This window comes from Saimiri boliviensis, chromosome 7 (genome assembly GCF_048565385.1).
Source record: "Saimiri boliviensis isolate mSaiBol1 chromosome 7, mSaiBol1.pri, whole genome shotgun sequence".
NCBI classification, from domain to species: domain Eukaryota; kingdom Metazoa; phylum Chordata; class Mammalia; order Primates; family Cebidae; genus Saimiri; species Saimiri boliviensis.
This window is the reverse complement of record NC_133455.1, coordinates 9,531,287-9,553,941: the sequence shown is the minus strand read 5'-3', so window position 1 is coordinate 9,553,941 and position 22,655 is coordinate 9,531,287. Positions and strand designations below refer to the sequence as shown.

Below are 22,655 nucleotides of genomic sequence, written 5' to 3'. Positions count from 1 at the left end.
CAAAGTGCTGGGATTACAGGTGTGAGCCACTGCATCTGGCTTTGAGATGGAGTCTCACTGCCGCCAGGCTGGAGTGCAGTGCCGTGATCTTGACTCACTGCAACCTCTGCCTCCGGGTTCAAGCAATTCTCCTGCCTCAGCCTCCCGAGTAGGTGGGATTACAGGCATGTGCCACCATACCCAGCTAAATTTTTATATTTTTAGTAGAGGTTTCATTATATTGGCCAGGCTGGTCTTGGACTCCTGACCTCGTGATCCGCCCACCTTGTTCTCCCAAAGTGTTGGGATTACAGGCGTGAGCCACCTGGACTGGCCATTATTTCTTATTCAAATTAATACCCAGCACGGTGCAGTGATTTAAGTCTGTAATCCCAGCACTCTGGGAGGCCAAGGTGGGCGAATAACCTGAGGTCAGGAGTTCAAGACTTGCCTAGCCAACATGGTGAAACCCGTTTCTACTAAAAATACAGAGTTAGTGGGAGAGGTGGCGGGCGCCTGTAATCCCAGCTACTTGGGAAGGTGAGGCAGGAGAATCACTTGAACCCGGGACGCAAAGGTGGCAGTGAGCTGAGATCACACCACTGCACTCTAGCCTGGACAATAGAGTGACCCTGTTCAAAAAAACAAAACAAAAACAAGTTAGTACCCAATTAATTATTTATCTGCCTCAGCCTCCTGAGTAGCTAGGATCACAGGCATCTGCCATCTCTGCCAGCTAACTTTCTTGTATTTTTAGTAGATACGGGGTTTCATCATGTTGGCCAGGCTGGTCCCAAACTCCTGACCTCAGGTGATCTGCCTGCCTGGGCCTCCCAAAGTGCTGGGATTACAGGAGTGAGCCACTGCGCCTGGCCAATACCCAATTTATTAAGGTTATAAATTTAAAAACCTGTTTCAGTTTTCAAGCTCAACACAGAAATATTTAGTCAAATTGTAGTTAAAACACTTACTTTTCACTTGGTCCTCAATCATTTATTTGGGAGGTTAAATCCCCCCTAAACGTTAATTAACACTATTTTCAAATTTGCTTGAATACCCTTACGTACATTAGGCTGCAAACTGAATATGCTTCTCCCTAGTATTTCTTTTAGTCTTTTTCTGAGATGGAGTCTTGCTCTAGAACACAGGCTAGAGTGCAATGTAGCAATCTCAGCTCACTGCAACCTCCACTTCCCGGGTTCAAGTGATTCTCCTGCCTCTCAGCCTTCCTGGGTAGCTGTGATTACAGGCGTGTGCCACCACGCCCGGCTAACTTTTGTGTTTTTAGAAAAGACGGGGTTTCACCATCTTGGCCAGGCTGGTCTTTGAACTCCTGACCTCTTGATCCATCTGCCTCAGCCTCCCAAAGTGCTGGGATTACAGGAGTGAGTCACAGGGCCTAGCCTCTCCAAAGTATTTCCAACATCACAGAGAAACTCCCAGACAAGCCATGCAGTAAATGCTGCTCACATACCCACTTGCATCCCACCCCTTTCTCCCTTCCACCGCCTTCCACGGCAGTCTGAGACAGCAGCCCACTCCGGGCCCACACGCCGCACCTGGCCTGGGTACCACCCCACCCTGGCTGGCTCCCTCAGTGTCTGTGCCACCTGCAAAGGCACGGTGATAGCACTTAACACTTTTATAAAGACACTACGAAGATGTCCATGAGATCTGCAAAGACAGCATCCAAAGAAAGCACAACCAGTGACTCTTATTTAATTTATTTAAGAATCTTACAAAAACAAAAACAAAACAAAAACCACAACAACAAAAAAAACTAAATACAGAATTTGTTACGCTTCACGGTTGATCATTTTCACTTGTAAGAGTAAACCTTGCTAAAATGCAGCCAGTACATTTTTATTGCATGAGACCAAATTTTTTTAAGTTACATATCAAAAATGTTTGGGATAATCAATTCCAGATGCTTCGTACTGTGTTCCCACGAAAAGCTGGATGCAGCAGTGCAGTATCACTGGAACAGGGTGTACCCTTCACACGCTGACAGATACTCCACAACAGGAGCGAGAGCGAAAGGGAGATTTTGAAAAAAGAGAACGAAATGAAAACAAACCAAGAGCTGACATCCACCTTTGTTTCAAGTTGTCTTTGGATTCCATCGGATGCTGTCTCCAGGTGCACCATGTCAGATCAGGAGAGGAGAACAATGTACGCCTACATAGAAAAGTATCCTTTGCTCAGAGGAGGTAGAACCTGGTCAAAGTTTTATTGCAGAGATACAGCGTACCTCTTCCCACCTCTCATGGATGATGGAAGATACAAGTGGTTATTGAAAAATCCTATCAGTAGTTTGCAAGTATCAGTATATAAACCATGAACAGGATATTTTTCTGAGAGCGGTAAGACTGCAATGTGTTATGTAGAAAAAAAGCTCTCTGTCCCATAAAGCGGGAGTCAGAAAGAGGGCTCAAGCTTCTTTATCTTCTTCAGTGCCATAAATACTATCATAGCTAAAAGGCCTTCAGTGTCTACTGGCCAGAAACATCTGCCCAGGCACAAATGGGCCAAAAGGGCAGGGTACTGGTTAGGGGCCTGCAACGGAAAAGCCAGGCAGGCTCTCACCAGGGGCCTGCGGAGTAGCCTTCACTCTGGAGAATGCCTAAATTTTAAGTATGAAAAAGAACCAAATTTTCCTGCCTCTTCCCTTGCTCAACCCTGCACTGAGGGGCAGTCTTGGTGGACTGTGCCCTGCCACATTGCTGCAGCCCAGATGGCCCCACTGCCAACCACAGCACAGCTTCCCCATGGGCTGCGGAGGGAGGCTGAGCAAAGAGGGTCTGAGTGGGGGATTCACACTGGAGGCAATCTGTGACAGGCCCAAATTCACAACAAATTTAGTTCCCAAGACTGATCCAAATGCAGAATGCTTTTACATTTTCACCAAGTCTACCAAGTTGAATAGTAATGAATGAAACTTGTACATGAATGAAAGGCCCCAGAGAGGCTCATAGCAATCCTCCCCAAAAGTTACAGAGGAGTATTTTCTTGCAGGGTGCAAAACTGTGAACAACTATCCAATGTCTGCCTCCCAGGTGCTGAACAACACCATTTTCATAAGCCATCCGGGTCTTCCCAACTCAAATGATTAAAAATGCCTCCATCTAGCTCCGCTTCTAGGCTTCTGACTGATGTAGTCAAGATCCACTCACCAATACAAGAGTGGAGAGCACAGCTGCTCAGGGACCCCATGGGCCAGCACGGCAGTGGGCACACACCTGTCTAACCCTCCAACAGAGTCAGTCTAGGAGGCTCCGCAGCAGTTGCCTGGTTCTCTTTTGGAGGACAACTGTTCCTTAATGTACATTCTCTAAAGTCACCTGCCAATAACGCACTAGGCCTGCCTCCTGCCTGCTATAAATATCCTCAACAGGTTGTAACAGCAGCAGACTACCTGTGTTCATTTCAAAGTAAATTACTCATTATTTATAGGTTAAAAGTATAGGTCCAACTTCTTAAATAAACATAGGGAATTTGCAGCAGCAACAGCAGGCCAGAAACCACTGTTTCAAATCTGCAAGATTTTCCTATCAGGTGGGAAGCCAAAGATAAGAAATATGGTACAGGCCAGAAAAATTGCAAAAGTAGAAGCAAGTCAGGCTTGCCGATCTAAGAGCTAAGTTTGATCCCAAATGCACTGAAGAAGTTAGAGGAGCTTACTCAGGAAGCATTTTTCAAAATGTGAAAACATCAGGCTCACTACAGCTTCCAAAGAACAACGTAAATGAGCAAGACTAGTCATACAATGACAGTATCAGAAACAGCACTCAAGTGCACACCCCCATTACGATGCATTGCACACAATAAAAATAGTAATCAAAATGTAAAACACAATCAGACATATTAAAAAACATGAACACGAAACAGACAGGAATTCTACAGCAAAGATGCAAAACTGAATTCTAAAATACAGAAGCAAATACTTTTCTAAATGAAAAGTTTCCCATACTTTTCTAAATGAAAAAAAGTCCTAAGATGCCCCATATGGGAAAGTCAAGAAAAGAATAAATAGAGCTGAAGGAAAGAGGGAAAAGGGAGAAACAGGTAGGCGGAGTCCCAATTTACAAGAATTATTTACATTCAGAATTCAGAAGAACTTGACATTTCTATATATATACATTTATGTACATATATATAATTACATCATAAAATTAGAGGGTGGGTTTTGGATTCTGTCTCAAGTACTCACAAAAAAAAAAAAAAAAGAAAAGAAAAAAAAAAGAAAAAAAAAGCCAGAGAGCTTGAGTTGCAGGTATTTAGGTGTGTTTCTGTCACTTAAAAGACATTGCATTTGTATCAGACAATTGGCATCCAATGAGACCTTTATTTGCACAGTTTTTACTCTCAGCTGTAGCCCTGACATGGAAGCCTTGCTACATTTCTGCAGCAAAGTGGGCTGAGCGCAGTAAGCCTGGGGGTGGTGATAGCCAGGGCCACCGAAGTCACAAAGAAGGGGAGTCAGTACATGTCCATCACCACGGTGTCTGCCTTTGCCACTGGGAGGCCTGAACTAACCAAACGTTCATTAACAGGATCCCGGCCAAACAGCAACACTTATGTAGCACCAATCTTAGAAACTACCAAATACCACGCAGGTACGTGTGTATGAGGACCTTCCTCTTGACTGCTTGTCAAGGAAAGGATCCAGAAGGAACTTCTGCCCCTACTTTCATGAATTGAGATGCAACAATCATTTCGAATCTATTGTTTTTTTTTCTTTCTTTCATGCTAAAATGAAAGTGGAGGGGAGAAGGAAGAAAGCTCCCATTCTACAACTGTGAACGCTGTCCTGGTACCCTTTCTTCTCTTGCCTGCAAAGAGTTGTTCTAATAGCATCCCATGCAGGCCAGCAAAGGAATGCCCCAGGGGTTACAGCCAGAAAATTGTGCCTCTAAAATACTATATTCCTGTGGAGCTTGGTAATATAGAACTTTTACCTCTATAGATGAAGCAAACTAAAAGATTTATTGTTGTAACTCAAAAAGGCTTCTGAAGTGCTGAGTTAGAATAAATATACATAGATACACACACACTACTACATTGCTTTGGATGCAGGTTCCTGCTAATTTATATACACATGTAAAGAGAAGATACTGAAGTGTCTAACTGCAATTTAGCAGAATAAGAAAACTGCTTAACAGATCTGCTTCTTAATCAAGTTGTGTTTAAAGAAATGCGTAATACCTCTATGGATTTGTATCATTGATAGTATATCTGGATAATCTCAGTAACTACAGAGAGACACCTTGAGGTGCAGAGGCTGCTAAATTAGGGGAACACTAATTCCCCCAAAAATAACATCTGAGCTGCTTTAGACTCTGGAAGTGGTTTTCAGCACAACTGACACTGTAAACTCTGAAAACACCAACACAATTTCCAATCCAATCTTTGTGCTCAGAGCCATATTGCTAAAAAGAAGAAAAAGGCATTGCAGAGGCAAAATGGACATGAGGGTAAACAAGGCCTCTGGATTCAGGTGTGGCATTTAGAGCCTGGAATAAATGGACGTATTTTACAGAAGTCAGTGGCTAATTTTTTTGGTAGAAATGGGGTCTCACCATGTTGGCCAGGCTGGTCTCGAACTCCTGGCCTCAAGTGATCTGCCTGTCTCAGCCTCCCAAAGTGCTAGGACTACAAGTGTGAGCCACCACACCCAGCCAAGAGTTGGGTTTTAATAGAAGAGGACCTTGAATACTGAAGCTTCATAGGGTGGTGGACCCGAACTCGCTGACTTTTGTAAGAGCACAGTGTAAAGGTTGGATGTCCACCTGAAGGGGCGGGTGCAACTCTGGGAAGGGCACACACCATGATCAGCCTGGGCATGCAGCACCCCGGCTCCCATCCATTCACATGGGTTGCCTTTTTGAGGTCTGCTTTGAGAGGGCTTTCACAGGCCTTTCTGTTTTAATTTGGGCGGGGCGGGGGGGGGAGTAAGCTGTTCTACAAGAACATTAAGATACCTATGCTCCTGTGTATAAAGATGGCTAGTCCAGAGCAAACGTTATTACATTATGAGCCATGGCGGGTGTCAATTAGCTGCATGCTAAGGAATCCGCATATGTTGCTTTGAAAACACCATAAAAAATTAAGATGCCCTCGTAACACAGAAAGAAGAGTTGGGCCAACAGCCTGCAAGAGAAGATCCTTCCCAATCCTGTCACTGTGTCTCACTGGAGGAGGATCTGTACTTCTTCCCTTCCTCAGGTCCAGTGACTGTACCTCCACTGGAGTGGGGACACTTGCATTGCTGATGGAAGCTGACTACTGCTTTAAAAACACACATGAGCTGAGAAGTTCTGCTGAAGGTGGGGACAGTGCTGCTCTTGGCTGCCTGCCAGGTCTAGTGGTCCTAACAAGAGACAGAAAATGGATCACTGCCTGAGATATATGAACTGGACTGAGGAGAGAAGTTGCATCCACTGGGCAAAATGTGCCGAAGAACAGAAAGTACTTTCAACTTACTCTTTTAGGCACCAAGAATAAATAAATCCTAAGAAAACTTAGGGTAAGCTTGACATAACCAAACTCAGGCTAGAGACACAGAGGATGAACATCCTAAGCTTTCTGCCAGGTTTCTGTCAGCTAACACACGTCTCACCCAATTCTGCAAGAAGTTTAAAAAGTTAACAAAGCGAACAATTCAACTTGAAAAACATTCGGAAGTACTATCATTTTACCCCTTCCCTCAATGCCATCTCAAATTTTAGCAATAGGTTTTAAGCCAAACTCTAAGGCTAACTGGAATGCTGAGGCAACACACAAGTTCTGCAGAGTCCCCGTCACAGACTACTTTTGAAGGTCACCAGTGAGGGCCTAAACAAGAGTCCACTTCTTGTTAGTATAATAACTTTTTATTTGACATCTACAAGATTTTGGCATCTTGCAGCTTTTTTACCAGGTTTATACAATCTCGATTTTTCAATAGTGCAACCTGTGCAAGCAAAAGAAAGAAGGAAAAGGAAATAAAAAGACCAACTGTCCCCTCACTTGTTTTTATAAACATCTATTATAGGCGAAACAAAACTTACCCATATTATATAGATAAGTGTCTATTCACATTTGTACATTACCATTTTTAACAGCTTGAGATAAACTCTACAATGTCTTACAACACATTAAACAATATTCAAGTTACTGAGTAACAACAATAACAACAGTAACAAAAAACATACAGCAGAAGCCTCAAATGTTTCCTCATTGTCTACAGCTCAAGTACTGTTTCCTTTATAGAGTGACAAAGCAAATTAAGATAATGAAGTAAAAAACAATTGTTTGCAGGATGAAAGCCAATTTGTACTTCCTTCTAAAACTACCTTTAAGTTGAAAATGTAAATTTAAGAGGCTTATAGCTATTTCTGCAGCACACATTAGGAATACTATTAATACATTAAAATTAAATTTTAAGAGTTTTATCACAGAAAAATGTATGTACTCATTACCTTGACCAGAAACACAGGGCAGGGAGGAAAAGGGGCAGGAGGGGTCTGCAGGGTTAGAAGCAATACCCAGGTATAAACACTATAAAAATGCAATAACCAATGCTGTACATCTAACAAATGTTTCTCTCTGTTACTCGACTTCTGTGTTAATCTTGTTTACGCATGCTTTCAAAGACATGCACTGTCAGAAAAAAAATTAGAAAATAACCTGAATGCATGGTATGTAACTTTTCGTCTCATGCTTTAATAAACCTATTAAGTTGGAAAAAGAAACCAATATATATTTTCTATATTTATAGACTCAAAACACATGCATCCGGGGATACCTCCCACAGCAATGGCATGGATGTACTGCATTAACCCTGAGCACTGTATAAACATAAAAGTAAAGCCAGTTTGGGAAGTTCCAAGCATTTTAAACCAACTGTGGTCTGTAGCCTTTAACACACTCACAAACAGACTGACACACACGCACGCACACATCCCCCTCTGCTTACCCAAAGTAAAAGCAGATGGGAAGTACCAGGGGAGAAGCAAAAGGAAAGACATATGTACCACCATCAGCACTGCTGATTTTCAGTTTTGCTATCTATTCCAGGTTTGTCCTTACTCCCAAAAAAACTAACTAGAGAGAGCACAACTGAAAAAAATATATAATTCTTTGGAAACTGTCCCTGATTTTTATGCAAATGATATGCTTCAACAGCATTTCAGATACATCCATGTTGAAACCTGTCTGTTCTTTACGCGTTGCTCAAGTTGGTGATGCTCTGAGGGTGATGCTGTTGCCATAGCTGCTTCTGTTGGACCGCAAGCTGTTGAGACTGGTCAGAAGTTGACAGGAGATTTACAAGAGGAGACACACAATTTGCCGGAATGATCAAACCTGTAATTAGTATAAGCATTTATAAAGTTATGTCCAGAAGAAACCACACTGTACAGCTTCACAGCAGATTCCAAATGAGGCATAATATTAAGTTCAATAAAACAAGAACTTCACACAAAAATTAAATGACTACGTAATAAATGAAATGGCCCATCGAGATGTAGTTTGATTCTTCAACAGCATTTCCTACAAATACCCAAGCGTATGCACGTGTTTATTGCAAAGCCATCTTGCCGAAGAAACAGGAGGTCAAAAATAGTATTTTTCTATTACCTTTTTAAGCTCCACAAACATGCAAATATCACCTCTGCAGGTACTAATGCACAATAAAGACCACAGAACAAAGGTTGCAAATTCAAATGCTAACTAGCAAATCTGAAGAGTAGATACTAGCAAACTAGAAAGGATACTCTCTGGGTGCTGGTTAAGGGAACTTTAACTCCTGCCATGTGGGATTGAAGGTTCAATGTTCCAGATAAACTGCTTTTTTTTTTTTTTTTTTTTAAATAGAGACAAGGTGTTGCTGTGTTGCCTAGGCTGGTCTCAAACTCCTGGGCTCCAGCACTTCTCCTGCCTGAGCTTCCTGAAGTGCTGGAATGATAGGCGCGAACCACCACCCCCAGCTGATGGGGTGCTTTTTATGGTTGTTTAAAGAAACGGGAATCCAGACTTTTTTTTTTTTTTTTGAGATGGAGTTTCACTCTTGTTACCCAGGCTGGAGTGCAATGGCGTGATCTCGGCTCACTGCAACCTCCGCCTTCTGGGTTCAAGCAATTCTCCTGCCTGAGCTTCCCAAGTACCTGGGACTACAGGTGTGCGCCACCATGTTCAGCTAATTTTTACTTATTTATTTATTTATTTAATTTAATTAACTTATTTATTTATTTTTTCTTGAGACGAAGTTTCGCTCTTGTTACCCAGGCTGGAGTGCAATGGCGCGATCTCGGCTCACCGCAACCTCCGCCTCCTGGGTTCAGGCAATTCTCCTGCCTCAGCCTCCTGAGTAGCTGGGATTACAGGCACGTGCCACCATGCCCAGCTAATTTTTTTTTTGTATTTTTAATAGAGACGGGGTTTCACCATGTTGACCAGGATGGTCTCGATCTCTTGACCTCGTGATCCACCCGCCTTGGCCTCCCAAAGCGCTGGGATTACAGGCTTGAGCCACCGCGCCCGGCCAATTTTTATATTTTCAGTAGAGACAGGGTTTCACCATGTTTACCAGGATGGTCTTGATCTCTTGACCTTGTGATCCACCCGCCTTAGCCTCCCAAAGTGCTGGGATTATAGGCGTAAGCCACCGTGCCTGGGCAAAATCCAGACTTTTATATGAAGCCTCTTGATTTTTAAATGTTGGCAATTAATCATTATTATTTTTTAAAGACAGGGTTTCACCATGTTGGCCGGGCTGGTCTTGAACTCCTAACCTCAGGTATTCCACCTGCCTCAGCCTCCTAAAGTGTTGAGATTACAGGCGTGAGCCACCAAGCCTGGCCCTGTTGGCAATTATTTCAAATGAGGCCCAGGTGCAGTGACTCATACCTGTAATCCCAACACTATGGGAGGCTGAGGTGGGCAGATCACTTGAGGTCAGGATACCAGCCTGGCCAACATGGTGAAACCCCATCTCTCCTAAAAAAATACAAAAATCAGCCGGGCATGGTGGTGAATGCCTGTAATCCCAGCTACTTGGAAGGCTGAAGCACGCTAATTGCTTGATCTCAGGTGGAAGGGGTTGCAGCGAGACAGGAGCACACCACTGCACTCCAGCCTGGGCAAAGAGCAAGACTCAGTCTCAAAAAAAAAAAAAATCCAATATAGAGGATGGCTGCTATAAATGAAACCAAGATAAGCAAACAGAGTCCAATTGCTGGCAGGCTTCTTGGACACCTGTAGTTGAGCGCATAGTGGGAACAGCTGGCCTAATTTGCCCTTTTCTCCCTGCAGGACACCAAGCCACCCTCTGTGCACAGTGGCTTTGAGTTCCATAGTCTTAAGCCAGCTCAACAGAGAACTCCTGTGCAGGAAGCTAAGTTGTCTTCAAACCAGGTAGACTCTACGGACAGCAACAGTAGAGAAGGAGAGCAAGAGCAGCTGAGAACCCCATCAAAGAGATGACCATATCATAACTTCAACCGGAACCAACAATGTCTGTTTGAAGGCTTAACTTCTGTTCAACCTTGTAAGAAATATAAACAGGTCCCATACTCACTACCAGAAGAAATGTTAGATACATTTGGAATAGAGCTAAGACATTAGCAATAAGAAAAAAAGTAGGATCTGATTTTTTCCTGCAACTCAAACAAAACAAAAATTAGACTCACCTACTATCCGTTGCCCATCTTCCGTTCTTAGCCGGACGATCTGCATTTTCACGTTTGTGCCACTGACAGATGCTAGAACACCCTCAACTTTTGTCCAGACACTCAGCACTGAACCACATAATACATAATATGTACGGCAACGAAGACCTATTTCACAAACTAACCCCAAGCTTGCTTTTTTGCAATTGCCACGCCTAAGAAAAACGGGAAATATATATATATATGAGTGTTTGTCAATATATGTATACACACACACACACCCCCCCGACAAGGTTTACAAAGTCAAATCAAATTTTTTTCTTTTTTTGAGATGGAGTCTCCCTGTCACCAGGCTGGAGTGCAGTGGCGTGATCTCGGTTCACTGCAACCTCCAACTCCCTGGTTCAAACGATTTTCCTGCCTCAGCCTTCCAAGTAGCTGGGATTACAGGCATGCACCACCACGCCTGGCTAATTTTTGTATTTTAGTAGAGATGGGGTTTCCAACATGTTGGCCAGGATGGTCTTGATCTCTTGACCTCATGATCCACCCATCTCGACCTCCCAAGGTGCTGGGATTACAGGTGTGAGCCACCATGCGCAGCCACAAATTTCAAATAAACAATGTTTTGGAATTATTTGTCTTTATTATTTCTTAGATGATAATTCTGTTGGCCTATTGAATTATCCTTTCCAATTTAAGGTATTGGTTTCCAATTTAAGGTTTTTTTTTTTTTTTTGAGACGGAGTTTCGCTCTTGTTACCCAGGCTGGAGTGCAATGGCGCGATCTCGGCTCACCGCAACCTCCGCCTCCTGGGTTCAGGCAATTCTCCTGCCTCAGCCTCCGGAGTAGCTGGGATTACAGGCACGCGCCACCATGCCCAGCTAATTTTTTGCACCTTTAGTAGAGACGGGGTTTCACCAGGTTGACCAGGATGGTCTCGATCTCTTGACCTCGTGATCCACCCGCCTCGGCCTCCCAAAGTGCTGGGATTACAGGCTTGAGCCACCGCGCCCGGCCCAATTTAAGGTTTTGAAAAGACAGTTTTTTCAGGGGACTGCCTCCCTATAGGGTTGAATTAGCTGGGCACAATGGTTCAGGCTTGTAATCCCAGCACTTTGGGAAGCTGCTGCATGTGGATCATGAGGTCAGGAGATCGAGACCGTCCTGGCCATGGTGAAACCCCATCTCTACTAACATACAACATAAATAAATAAATGAACAAATAAACAAATAAATAAAAATTACCCAGGCATGGTAGCACACACCTGTAGTCCCAGCTACTCAGGAGGCTGAGGCAGGGGAATCACCTGAACCCGGGAGATGGAGGTTGCAGTGAGCCAAGACTGTGCCACTGTACTCTACCCTGGCGACAAAGCAAGACTCCATCTCAAAAAAAAAAAAAAAAAAAGGTTGAATTTATCGTGTTTGCTAACTGAAGGATTTGTTATTTTAATATACATTATTTGTATTGCTAGTTTATAAAATTATCTTGTTAGCTGGGCATGGTGGCTCATGTATGTAATCACAGCACTTTGAGAGGCTAAGGTGGGACTATTGTTTGAGTCCAAGTTTGAGAACAGCCTGGGCAACATGGCCAGGCGCTGTCTCTACAAAACATTTAAAAGTAGGCTGGGTGCGGTGGCTCAAGCTTGTAATCCCAGCACTTTGGGAGGCCGAGGCGGGTGGATCACGAGGTCGAGAGATCGAGAACATCCTGGTCAACATGGTGAAACCCCGTCTCTACTAAAAATACAAAAAATTAGCTGGGCATGGTGGTGCGTGCCTGTAATCCCAGCTACTCAGGAGGCTGAGGCAGGAGAATTGCCTGAACCCAGGAGGCGGAGGTTGCGGTGAGCCGAGATCGCGCCATTGCACTCCAGCCTGGGCAACAAGAGTGAAATTCCGTCTCAAAAAAAAAAAAAAAAGTATTAGCCAAGAACGGGCATGGTGGCTCATGCCTGTAATCCCAGCACTTTGGGAGGCTAAGGAGCATGTGAATCGCCTGAGGCCAGGAGTTCAAGACTAGCCTGGCCAACAGGGAGAAACCCAATTTTTACTGAAATAAGAAAATCAGCTGGGTATGGTGGCTCATGCCTGTAATCCCAGCTACTCAGGTGGTTGAGGCAGGAGAATCGCTTGAACCGGGGAAAAGGAAGTTGCAGTGAGCCAAGATGGTGCCACTGCACTCGAGCCCTCAGTTTCAAAAAAGAAAAAAAAAAGATCCTGCCATGAAAAAAAAAAACAACAGCTGCATAAAAGAAAAGAAGGGGCCGGGCGCAGTGGCTCACGTCTGTAATCCTAGCACTTTGAGAGGCCAAGGCAGGTGGATCACGAGGTGAGGTGTTTAAGACCAGCCTGACCAACATGGTGAAACCCCAACTCTACTAAAAATACAAAATTAGCTGGGCATGATGGCACGCGCCTGTAAACCCAGCTACTTGGGAAGCTGAGGCAGAATTGTGTGAACCCAGGAGGTGGAAGTTGCAATGAGCTGACATTGCACCACTGCACTCCAGCCTGGGCGACAGAGTGAGACTCTGTCTCAAAAAAAAAAAAAAAAAAAAAAAAAAAGAGAAGCGAAGCAAAGGGGAGGGGGCAAAGATTCTGCCAGTTATTTCTATATTATGAAATTAATAATATATTGTTCTAAAATCACATTAGTGGGAAGGACTCAGCAATCTAGAGAGGAGATGGAAAGGGGTGGGAAGGGAGGGAGAGACTACATTTAAATTTAAGAAAAAATAAGGCTGGGCATGGTGACTCACACCTGTAATCCCCAGCACTTTGGGAGGCCAAGGTGGGTGGATCCCGAGGTCAGGAGATGGAAACCATCCTAAACAACACGGTGAAACCCAGTTTCTACTAAAATCCAAAAACCTAACCGAGCGTGGTGGTGTGCGCCTATAGTCCCAGCTACTCAAGAGGCTGTCAGGGGAACTGCTTGAATCTGGGAGGCAGAAGTTGCAGTCATCCGAGACTATGCCACTGCATTGCACTCCTGCCTGGTGACAGAGCAAGACTCCCTTTCAAACAAACAAACAACAAAGAAGAAACGAGAAAAAGGGAAAAATGCCACCAATGTTTGTTTTATGGTTAAAATTATTTTCAGAATTCATCAATAAAGATGTCCTTCTGGTTAGCACTAATTCAAGATAAATATACAGTGTTAAATGTACACACATAAGACATCTTCTTGCTATAATTCAAAACAAATGTTTGTTTTTAATTTTTTGCAGAGATGAAGTCTTGCTGTGTTGAGGAGGCTGGTCTCAAAACTCCTGGCCTCAAACAATCCTCTTGATCTCCCAAAGTGCTAAAAGCCACAGCACTGTCCCCAGTGCAAATGTTTTAGAAAATGTTTGTACAAACTGGACATGGTGGCTTACCCCTGTAATGCCAGCACTTTCAAAGGCCCAGGCAGGTGGATCACAAAGGTCAGGAGACTAGCACGCCCAACATGGTGAAACCACATCTCTACTAAAAATACAAAAAGTAGCTGGGTGTAGTGGCAGGCACCTGTAATCCCAGCTACTTTGGAGGCTGAGGTAGGAGAATCGCTTGAACCCGGGAGGCAGAGGCTACAGTGAGCCAAGATTGTGCTGCTGCAATCCAACCGGAGCAACAGAGCATGATCCGTCTCAAAAAGGAAAAGAAAAGAAAATGTTTGTAGGTTAACTTTTGAAAGTGTTAAAACTTTTTTTTTTTTTTTTTTTAAGACAGAGTCTTGTTACCCAGGCAGGAGTGCAGTGGCATGATCTTGGTTCACTGCAACCTCCACCTCCCAGGTTCAAGCAATTCTACTGCCTCAGCCTCCTGAGTTGCTGGGATTACAGGCATGCAGCACCACACCCAGCTAATTTTGTATTTTTAGTAGAGATGGGGCTTCTCCATGTTGGTCAGGCTGGTCTCAAACAGCCAACCCTAGGTGGTCTGCCCACCTCGGCCTCCCAAAGTGCTGGCATTACAGTCATGAGCCACTGCACCTGGCTTTTTTTTTTTTTTTTTTTTGAGCCAGTTTCAGTCTTGTCTCCCAGGCTAGAGTGCGATGGCACGATTTTGGCTTACTGCAACACCTCTGCCTCCCGGGTTCAAATGATTCTCCTGCCTTAGTCTCCTGAGTAGCTGGATTACAGGCGCCTGCTACCACACCTGGTTAATTTCTGTATTTTTTTTTTTTTTTGAGACGGAGTTTCGCTCTTGTTACCCAGGCTGGAGTGCAATGGCGTGATCTCGGCTCACCGCAACCTCCGCCTCCTGGATTCAGGCAATTCTCCTGCCTCAGCCTACTGAGTAGCTGGGATTACAGGCATGCGTCACCATGCCCAGCTAATTTTTTGTATTTTTAGTAGAGACGGGGGGGTTTCACCATGTTGACCAGGATGGTCTCGATCTCTTGACCTCGTGATCCACCCGCCTTGGCCTCCCAAAGTGCTGGGATTACAGGCTTGAGCCACCGCGCCCAGCCAATTTCTGTATTTTTAGTAGAGATGGGGTTTCATCATGTTGGCCAGCCTGCTCTCGAACTCCTGACCTGAGATGACTGGGCTATCCAGGCCTCCCAAAATGTTGAGATTACAGGCGTGAGCCACCGCACTCAGCTGAAAAAGCAAGTTCTAATATAAAGGATGACTGTTAAGTTCATGCTGCCAGAAAACGGTTGGAAATAAAAAAGCATCAGTGAAGAGTAAGGAGGTACATAAACTTAACAGTTTCTGGTCCACAACTGTCCAGTAAATATTCCTGATGGAACACACCATGCCTGGCAATACTCATCTGTTCATTAATTCATGAGGACACACTGGTAAAGAGTGAAGGTACATTTAAATCGCGATTGAATTTTGGAAAACATGGTAGGAAACACAAAAATACTAACCAATAAGCATGAGTGCAAGTATCTGCAGATGAATTATACTGATCTAACCAGTGCATCAGGGCATCATCTGAGACAACCTGTAAAAATGAGAGAAATTTCACTGAAAATAGCATTGCTTTAAATAAACTGCTTACCTAATCTGGTAAGTCTAGAGGCAGCCAATTTAAAATAATCTCTACCCAAAAACTTAACCCTCGATATTAGCTGAATCTGAATGCCACTTGAAAAGTTTTGTCATGCTGGTTCCTCTTATGTAATAAAGTTCTCAAATAACTAAATTAACTATAATTGCTTTCAAATGAGAATGGCTAGGTATAGTAATATAAGCTAATATTAATAAAATAAAACGTAATAGTAAATGTTAGGAAAAACAGTCACTTACTGTTTTCTATAAATCACTGCAAAATATAAACACAGAGGCATCCTCACAATACAACTAAGAGGTAGTGAAAAGGACTTTTTTTTTTTTTTTTTTTTTTTTGAGACGGAGTTTAGCTCTTGTTACCCAGGCTGGAGTGCAATGGCGCGATCTTGGCTCACCGCAACCTCCGCCTCCTGAGTTCAAGCAATTCTCCTGCCTCAGCCTCCTGAGTAGCTGGGATTACAGGCATGCACCACCATGCCCAGCTAATTTTTTGTATTTTTAGTAGAGACAGGGTTTCACCACATTGACCAGGATGGTCTCGATCTCTCGACCTCGTGATCCACCTGCCTCGGCCTCCCAAAGTGCTGGGATTACAGGCTTGAGCCACCGCGCCTGGTTACCTTTTTTTTTTTTTTTTTTTGAGACAGAGTCTTGCTCTGTCGCCCAGGCTGGAGTGCAATGGAGGCTAAGGCATGAGAATCACTTAAACCCGGGAGGCGGTTACAGTGAGCCAAGATCAAGCTACTGCACTCCAGCCTGGGCAAGAGCAGGAGACATCTTAGAAGTTTAAGGATGATAACATTAAGACTGCGGTATTGGCCGGGCGCGGTGGCTCAAGCCTGTAATCCCAGCACTTTGGGAGGCCAAGGCGGGTGGATCACGAGGTCAAGAGATCGAGACCATCCTGGTCAACATGGTGAAACCCTGTCTCTACTAAAAATACAAAAAATTAGCTGGGCATGGTGGCGTGTGCCTGTAATCCCAGCTACTCAGGAGGCTGAGGCAGGAGAACTGCCTGAACCCAGGAGGCGGAGGTTGCGGTGAGCCAAGATCACGCCATTGCACTCCAGCCTGGGTAAAAAAGAGCGAAAACTCCGTCTCAAAAAAAAAAAAAAAAAAAAAAAAAGACTGCGGTATTAGTATAACTATAACAAAAGTTGGTATGTTCCTTAAACCAGGCTGGGTGTGGTGGCTGACACCTGTGATTCTGGCACTTTGAAATGCCGATGTGAAAGGATCGCCTGAGCCCAGGAATTCCAGACCAGCGCAGCCTTTGCAACATGGCGAGACCTCATTAAAAAAACAGTAACCAAGTAAGAAAAAAAGTAATTTCATACCCAGAGCAACTATCTTAAACAGTTTCAATATATTATTATAAATAAGTATTCTTTTCCTTTTTTTTTTTTTTGAGATGGCGTTTCACTCTGTTGCCGTAACTGGAGTGCAGTGGTGCAATCTTGGCTTACTGCAACCCAGCTTCCCAGGTTAAACTGATTCTCCTGCCTCAGCTTCCTAAGCAGCTGAGATTACCGGTGTGTACCACCACACTTGGCTATTTTTTGTATCTTTAGTAGAGGTTTCACCATTTTGGCCAGGCTAGTCTCAAAACTCCTGACCTCAGGTGATCCACCCGCCTTGGCTTCCCAAAGTGCTGGGATTATAGGCGTGAGCCACTGTGCCCAGCCAAAATAAGTATTCTTATATAACATAATGTACAAATTAGAAAATACCTTCTTGTATTTCTTTTTTAGATCAGCATAAATTTCTAATTTGAGCTGTTTCCCAGTATTTGGTCGATAAACTAAGAAAAGTTTCTTTTTAGGATTCACTTCTTTAACTAAGATGGCAGTTTTCTTGTTGTTTCTTATCTGTTTAAAAAAAAAAAGACAAAACAGAAACATTTTATAATACACCCTTTAAGACATGTTTTGGTGCCATCACATCAGCAAATATAATCATTTGAGACTGTAACACTAAGTAAGTACATGGATAGTTAACTTCAAGAAAGAATGGAAACCAGTTTCAAAGTCTTTAACACAGCCACATCCAAAGGACAGTTACTGGATCTTAATTCTGGCTAAAGATGAAGGTTAAAGACCAATGTTATCTTCAGATAATTATTTGGAATTAGATTCTTCTGTTTCCTGTACCTGGAATCCCAGTCAAGCAGCCTCAGAAAGAAAAGAAAAACCAAGCATACTAAAATGGTTAACAGTAGAATCCAGGTAGTAGGCATTACGGGTCTTCATAGAAAATTATTTCACCTCTGCTGTATGTTTTTAACATTTCTCAGTAAAATGAGAATGCGCTGGATGGCCCCAGTCCTCTGCACTGGTCTATTCCATCGGTACTGCCTTTCCCTACGTCACGGTGTTGAAGGGCAAAGTGAGAGATCACATAATAAAGTGGTCTGTAAATAGCAAAGCTATATATGACAGCAAAAAGCGAAAATGTTGAACAAATCATCCACACACACGGAGGTAAAAATGGAAGAAAGGGAAGCATTAGACAAATGCTGGATTCAGGTATATATTTTTAACTATTTAAAGTTGGATTTATAAGAGAAACTTTAAGAGGAAGGAGTTACTCTTAGAACTCCATTTAACACAAGGAAAAACAACTGGAAAATTCATTTCTTCTTTAATGAAGACTGATCAGTTTCTAAACAATCATTTCTGAAGTTAAACTGAAGGAAAAAAAGTTTCAAAGTAAAAGGAGTTCCCTGCCCTCTACACAATAAATCACTGTTTGCAGGACTATTAACTTTTTATATTAATTCTCATAATAAAAAACACATTATTTTACTTGCCGCTGCGTGGATATTAAAGACCCTTGGTCTTTTACTTGTTCTAACGATTTGAAACTTTATATATAGAGAGAGACACGGGGTCACCCAGGCTGGTGGAGAGCAGTGGCGCAATCTCGGCTCACTGTACCTCCCCCTCCCGGGTTCAAGTGAATCTCCTGTCTCAGCTTTCCAAGTAGCTGGAACTATAGGCTCATACCACCACGCCCAGCTAATTTTTTGTATTTTTAGTAGAAATGGGGTTTCACCGTGTTAGCCAGGATGGTCTCCATCTCCTGACCCACCTCGGCCTCCCAAAGTGCTGGGATTACAGGCGTGAGCCACTGCACTCAAGAAACATTATGTAATTACTGTAAAGTCATAAAACAATGGGTAAGGTGAAGATTACATTTAAAATTCTTGGCCAGGTGTGGTGGCTCATGCCTGTAACCCAAACACTTTGGGAGGCTGAGGCAGGCAGATCATGAAGTCAAGAGATCGAGACCATCTTGCCCAACACAGTGAAACCCTTATCTACTAAAAATACAAAAATTGGCCAGGCGTGGTAGCACGCGCTTGTTGTCTCAGCTACTTGGGAAGCTGAGGCAGGAGAATCGCTTGAACTCGGGAGTCAGAGGTTTCAGTGAGCCAAGATCACGCCACTGCACTCCAGCCTGGTGACAGAGCGAGACTCCGTTTCAAAAAAAAATTGTTTATCAGCTGATGGGAAATATCCAAACTTAGAGGATAGCGTTTAAGACACTTAACAATGGGCTCTGTCTTGACAGCGTCAGGTTAATTACAAATCATCACAGAAGAATGGAAAGTGATTCTGACATTGTCTTCCTAAAGGTAGCACAGGTTACACACTGAGAAGTATTGCTGCTTAATGCAAAGGAGGCTCAAAGGCAAACAAAGACCAGGAATGAACTCTCTAGGGCCACCACTCCTCATGCCCAGCCACCTGTTGCCATGCAGAGAATGAAGGACCAGTATTACCACATCCTTCAACCTAAGGGAAGCTGGGGATCAGGACTTTCACCGCAATCTACCAACACTGATATTTTGGCAATAATGTCAAATTAAAAATCATAACCAAGAGCCAGGTGTGGTGCTACATGCCGGCAATCCCAGCTATTCAGGTGATTGAGGTGAGAGGATGGATCAAGCCCAAGAGGAGCTTGAGATTGTCTTGAAAACAGTAACAAAACCCTATGTGGACCAATCAAAATTGCATCTATGGGGGATAGCTGAGTAAAATATGTGACTTCTACCAATGTCAACATCTTAGTTGTGATATTACACTACAGTTTTGCAAAATATTTATCTGTATGGTTTCTTACATGTCATGCAAATGAACCTACAGTTCAATCAGTATTTCAAAAACTCCGAAGCCAGCCAGGTGCAGTGGCTCACACCTGTAATTCATCCACCACTTTGGGAGGTCAAGGTAGGAGGATCATTTTAGCCTAGGAGTTTGAGGCCAGCCTGGACAACACAGAGATTAAAAAAAAACTATCCAAGTGTGGTGGAGTGTACCTGTGGTCCCGAAGCTGAGGTGGGAATTGTCTGAGCCCAGGACGTTGAGGCTGCAGTGAGCTGTGATCATGCATGCCTCTGCACCGCAGCCTGGGTGACAGAGCAAGATCCCATTACAAAAAAACAAAACAAAACCAAAAAACCCCAACTCAACTAGGAGCCAGATCCTTTGAGAGCTTTTCTCTGGATCAAGGATCAGCAGCTTAGACCTGTGGAATCTATCTAGCCTGGGGCTCCTAAACTACAGTACAGTTTAAGGAAGGAAGCAAGGAAGGTGGGAAGAAAAAGCAAGGAAGGAGAACACAGAGGACATGCAACATGGACCACATATGGCCTACAAAACCATACACATCTAGCCTTCACAGAACAGGGTTAGAGACTCCTGACCCCAGTCATTTATAACTTCATCCTGCCTGTGGCATCACCATACATGTAGTTACTTCAAATAAGAACCATGAACCTTATTTGCAGTCAGTCACTCCATACATACTTGTAAATAGAAAGCAAAATATATTATATACAACCGGTGAAATTACAACCGGTGAAATATTACTGAGCCTTGTAAAAAAGCAACAAAGGGGCCAGACACAGTGTGAATCACATCTTTAATTCCAGTACTTTGGGAGGCTGAGGTGGGAGGATCACCTGAGGCCAGGAGTTTCAAACCGGCCTGGTCAAAATAGTGAGACCCCATCTCTACAAAAGAAAAATGAAAACATTAGCCCCTAGGCATGGTGGTGCACACCTGTAGTCCCAGTTACTGAAGAAGTTGAAGCAGGAGGAACATTTGAGCCCAACAGGCTGAGGGACAAAAAAAGAAATGATAAAATAGTTACAAAAAAAGAAATGAATAAAATAGTTCAACTGATTGAGGCCACTGCTTGAGACAACATGATTAGAGAGACATTAACCTAAGGACTAGGGAGTGAGTGATGAGCACTAAATGTAATTAACTGTAGGACTGAGACTAAATGAAGGTCAAAGGTAGAACACATTACATCATTGCTCTATGCTCTCACAATGCAGAAACAGAACAATTAAGACGGGAGAAGCATACACAAAAACAAAAGTTTTGGCCAGGTGCGCTGGTTCACACCTGTAATCTCTGCACTTTGGGAGGCCAAGGCAGGCAGATCACAAGGTCAAGAGATCAAGACCATCCTGGCCAACATGGTGAAACCTTATCTCTACCAAAAATACAAAAAATATTAGCTGGGCGTGGTGGTGCAGGCCTGTAGTCCCAGCTACTCAGGGGGCTGAGGCAGAATTATTTGAAACCAGAACACAGAAGTTGCAGTGAGCCAGGATCACGTCACTGCACTCCAGCCTGGTGATAGAGCGGAACTCCATCTCAAAAACAAACAAACAAAAAAAACCAAGTTGTTTTTTTTTTTTAAAACCCATTATTTTCAAGAATACTGAAATCTAGTATAACATTTTATCATCCTGTGTCCTGGAGAACAAGGATTCTTGCATAAGAAAAAACACTTGGCTGGGCACTGTGGCTCACGCCTGTAATCCCAGCACTTTGGCAGGCTGAGGTAGGCAGATCACCTGAGGTCAGGAGTTCAAGACTAGCCTGGCAAAGAAACCCTGACCACTAGAAACACAAAAAATTCGCTGGGTGTGGTGGCAGGCACTTGTAGTGCCAGCTACTCTGGAGACTGAGGCAGGAGCATCCCTTGAACCTGGGAGGCGGAGGTTGCAGAGAGTCGAGATCCTGTCACTGCACTCCAGCCTGGTTTAAAGAGTAAGACTCTGTCAAAAACAAAACAAAACAAAACAAACAAAAAAACCACCACCACCAAATATCTTAGAGAATTGGTGAGATAAATAAAATACACACAAAAAAATAAAATAAAAAAATTAAAAAATAATAAACAATAAAAGAAAATTGGTGAAATAAAAATTCTGTAGTCTTGGATTTGAATACGGTAAGTCAATATAAAACTCAAGATACTGTTCCATATGTATATGTGTGTATGTGTGTATATACATATACGTCTACACAAATATGTATAGATATGGGTGCGCACACACACCCCTAAGTTCTGTCCAGAGAGATAAATCATAACCGAAATATTTAGGTGTTTTATTAACTGAAAAATGAGTCTTCAAGACATAAAGCATTATTAAGACTAAAGCAAGTCTCCTGTCTTATGAAAAAAGGCTTAATTTAAGAAAATGGTAACAATTCAGCCAGGTGCAATGGCTCATGCCTGTAATCCCAGCACTTCAGGAGGCCGAGGCGGGTGAATCATTTGAGGTCAGGAGTAAAAGACCAGCCTGGCCAACATGGTGAAAGCCAATCTCTACTGGAAAAAATAAAATAAAATAAAATAAAAAATAAAAAATAGCCGGGCTAGTGGCAGGCACCTGCAATCTCAGCTACTGAGGAGAACTGCTTGAACCCGGAAGGTCGACGTTGCAGTGAGCCGAGATTGCGCCACTGCACTCTAGTCTGGGTGAAAAGAGTGGAATTCTGAATCAAGGAAAAAAAAAATGTTACAATTTGAAACTTGCCTCTAGTAACATCCTTTAAAATGCATTAAGTGAAAACGTAATACAAATGGACAAGCCTGCCATTACAATGATGAATTACCAAAACAGAGAAAGCTAAACACAACTGGGAAACAGGCACAAAGTGAAAAAATAATTACAATGCCGGCCATTAAGAAGCA

The 22,655-nt window shown here is 43.2% G+C and overlaps 1 protein-coding gene across 6 annotated transcripts in view; it reads right to left on the bottom strand.

The window, feature by feature from the left end:
- Positions 1-1,687: 1,687 nt before the first annotated feature.
- SBNO1 (strawberry notch homolog 1) overlaps positions 1,688-22,655 on the bottom strand; it is an 81,990-nt gene continuing 61,022 nt past the window's right edge. For all 6 annotated transcript variants that reach the window (XM_074402084.1, XM_074402085.1, XM_039471631.2 and 3 more), the window contains 4 exons: positions 17,381-17,518; positions 15,506-15,582; positions 10,650-10,843; positions 1,688-8,325 (listed from right to left, as the gene is read on the bottom strand). In XM_074402084.1, the coding sequence (XP_074258185.1) occupies positions 8,183-8,325; positions 10,650-10,843; positions 15,506-15,582; positions 17,381-17,518 (552 nt within the window). In that variant the 3' untranslated portion in view covers positions 1,688-8,182. The remainder of the gene's footprint in view (positions 8,326-10,649; positions 10,844-15,505; positions 15,583-17,380; positions 17,519-22,655) is intronic.